At 39.6% G+C, this 3,307-nt stretch overlaps 1 protein-coding gene across 1 annotated transcript; it reads left to right on the forward strand.

Moving 5' to 3' along the window:
* On the forward strand, positions 1-1,612 carry LOC106600966 (interferon a3-like). The gene is made up of 5 exons (XM_045714972.2): positions 1-135; positions 407-481; positions 608-757; positions 1,069-1,146; positions 1,476-1,612. Exons 1-5 carry the CDS (start codon positions 1-3, stop codon positions 1,563-1,565), a joined length of 528 nt encoding a protein of 175 aa, XP_045570928.2. The 3' UTR covers positions 1,566-1,612.
* Positions 1,613-3,307: the final 1,695 nt, after the last annotated feature.

A 3,307-nucleotide genomic window follows, 5' to 3' on the forward strand; every position in this document is an offset into this window, starting at 1 on the left:
ATGTATACAATGCAGAGTTGGACGTGTATTTGTCTTATTATTTGCAGTATGCAGAGCGTGTGTCATTGCTGTGACTGGATCCAACACCACTACGGTCACTTGAGCTCAGAATACCTTTCCCTGCTGGACCAGATGGTGAGTTATCAGCACACTGTAAGAGGAGACTGAATGCATGTATTAAGGACAGCAAAACAACCAACCTATCAAAATAGTATTGTGTTTCATGTTCAGCCTTTGTGTTAGAAGACTGTAATCTATATTAGAGTAGCCATAGTAAAAGGGTGCTAGGCTATAATGACAGAGCGACCACGAGAGGCTATATACATTAGGCCTATACTGTCCTTGCAGTATAAGCTATACTTTTAGACGCGTGACTTTATAAAATACTATATTGGTTGTATTCCAGGGAGGAGACATCACAGAGCAGGATGCCCCTGTCTTTTTCCCAACATCACTTTACAGACACATTGATGACGCCGAGGTAAAAACTAGAATTTTGACTTTTCATGTTCTGATATTAGTATAGCGGTCTTGAGCCAATGTTATATTGATGCCATAATTGAAGCCTATACTGTTTCTAATCTTCTTTTTACATGTTCATGTGTAGTTTGAGGACCAAGTCAGATTCCGGAACGAGACCATCTATCAAATCACAAAACTGTTTGATGGGAATATGAAATCTGTCACCTGGGACAAGAAAAAGCGGGACGATTTCCTCAACATTCTAGAACGCCAATTTGAGAACCTTAAATCCTGTGTAAGTAACGGGTCTATTTAAAGTATAATCCCTGTTTAGGTCAGGGCTCTCCAACCCCGTTCATGGAGAGCTTCCCTCGTGTAGGTTAACGCTCCAACCCCAGTTGTAACTAACCTGATTCAGTTTATCTACCAGCTAATTAATCGGCTGTGATAGATTAGGATTGTAGTGAAAACCTAAAGGACCGTATCTCTCCAGGAACAGGGTTGGAAAGCCCTGCTTTAGGTGTAGACTACTAACTGTACAAGTGAGAAAATCTATGTGGGCTGTTATGTTCAGTGGGAGGCTAATGTTTTAATTTTGTCCAACAGGTATCACCTGCCAAGAAACCTGAGAGGAGACTGAAACGCTACTTCAAGGAGTTGAATAGGAAGGTTCTGAGAAAAATGGTGAGTTCGGTTTCGGATGGCAACGTGTTCAATACATCTAATCAAATGAATATTAACTAGGCTAAGCAGGAGCAGGTTTGAAACACTGTTTTGGGTTCTAGGGCCATATGTATTAAGCATCTCAGAGAAGTGCAGATCTAGTATCAGGTCTCCTCTGTCCTTATTTATAGTGATCTGAAATGCAAACTGATCCTAAATCAGCACTCCTACTCTGAGAAGCTTCATACATTATTACATACGGCCCAGCCCTTTGTTGTTCTAGACAATATGATCATTATATGACCAGAAAGTCAACACCACTAATATGTACATTTTCCTTTGTTTTTCAGAACTACAATGCACAGGCGTGGGAGCTCATCAGGAAAGAGACCAAACGTCATCTGCAAAGATTGGATATTTTTAAGGCAAAGATTCACTGATCATCCGGACTCATCTCAGAAGCTACGCCCTTAACAGTTTATAAAGAATGCACACAATCACGTGGAACCCTGTTAGTCTATTTATTATATTTAAATGCATAATTAATCGTTTTTTATTATTATAAATTTATATTTATATTTTGTGTCCCTTTCTGCTTTTTCAGTGTCTTACACTTATTCTCAGTGGTGGAAAAAGTACCCGACTATCATACTTGAGTAAAAGTAAAGATACCTTTATAGAAAATGACTCAAGTAAAAGTAAAATTCACCCAGTAAATTCTACTTGATTAAAAGTATTTGGTTTAAAATATACTTAAGTATCAAAAGTAAATGTTATTGCTAAAATATACTTCATTGTCAAAAGTAAAAGTATAAAGCATTTCCAATTCGTTATATTTAGCAATCCAGACGTCACCATTTTCTCGTTTTCTTAATTTACGGATAGCCAGTGGCACACTCCAACATTCAGATGTAATTAACAAACGAAACATGTGTGTTTAGTGAGTCCCCTAGATCAGAGGTACTAGGGATGACCAGGGATGTTCTGTTGATAAGTGCATGAATTTGACAATTTTCCTGTCCTGCTAAGCATTTAAAATGTAACGAGTACTTTTGGGTGTCAAGGAAAATGTATGGAGTAAAAATAATAATATTTTCTTAAGGAATGTAATGAAGTCAAAGTAAAAGTAGTCAAAAATGTAAATAGTCAATTAAAGTACAGATACCCCCAAAAACTTCTTAATTAAGTACTTTACACCACTGCTTATTCTACATGTTTTACCTGTTTAATACTTAGAAATGCACCTGTTGTAGACAGACAGGGTACCTGAGTATTGCTCTCACAAGGTCGGCTCAGCAGAACACCCAGACTGTGGTTGCCAGGATTTGTCCTCCTCTGAAGCTGGTCTCTGAGAGCAAACCCTTTGCTGAGAAAGGAGACAGTTGGCTATCTTTGTGTAACCCGTAGAGACAGTATAAATATGCCGAGGGGGAAATACCTCGTCAGAGCTTCTGACTAACTTCCACATGAAGCGCTGTTTGTCTGTAATCTCTCCGCTGGCGTGAATAGACATAAATTCATTTAAGCTTGACTTTGGGGTCCTTAGTGGTAATTTCCCCGATTTGTGAAGACAATGTATTTTGTATAATTTGTCCAAATTTCGTTGTAGTCTAAAACCAATGAGAATGGTTTTATCTAACCATCTGAGGGGATGCAGATTAAACTTGCTGCTGATCGTCAGTCACATGATGTTCTACTTAAAGTTTATACACCACATGACCAGAAGTATGTGGACACCTGCTCATCGAACATCTCATCCCCCTTTGCTGCTATAGTAGCCTCCACTCTTCTGGGAATGCTTTCCACTAGATGTTACTTGAAACATTGCTGCGTGGAGTTGCTTCCATTCAGCCAGAAGACCATTAGTGAGGTAGGGCACTAATGTTGGGCGATTAGGCCTGGCTCGCAGTCGGTGTTCCATTTCATCCCAAACGTGTTCAATGGGGTTGGTATCAGGGCTCTGTGCAAGCCAGACAAGTTCTTTCAAACTAATCTCGACAAACCATTTCTGTATGGACCTTGCTTGGTGCACTAGGGCATTGTCAGGCTGAAACAGGATAGGGCCTTACCCAAACTGTTTCCACAAAGTTGGAAGCACAGAATTGTCTAGAATGTCATTGTATGCTGTAGCGTTAAGATTTCCCTTCACTGGAGCTAAGGGGCCTAGCCCGAACCATGAAAA

The sequence above is a fragment of the Salmo salar genome, chromosome 03, assembly GCF_965601325.2.
Source record: "Salmo salar chromosome 03, fSalSal1, whole genome shotgun sequence".
NCBI classification, from domain to species: Eukaryota; Metazoa; Chordata; class Actinopteri; order Salmoniformes; family Salmonidae; genus Salmo; species Salmo salar.

What these genes read in the sequence shown, in the direction of transcription:
- LOC106600966 (XM_045714972.2), top strand. Translation starts at nt 1, where the DNA reads ATGTATACAATGCAGAGTTGGACGTGTATTTGTCTTATTATTTGCAGT. An exon ending in GACACATTGATGACGCCGAG is followed by an intron (nt 482 to 607) that starts GTAAAAACTAGA and finishes GTTCATGTGTAG; the next exon opens with TTTGAGGACCAAGTCAGATT. An exon ending in GGAAGGTTCTGAGAAAAATG is followed by an intron (nt 1,147 to 1,475) that starts GTGAGTTCGGTT and finishes TTTGTTTTTCAG; the next exon opens with AACTACAATGCACAGGCGTG.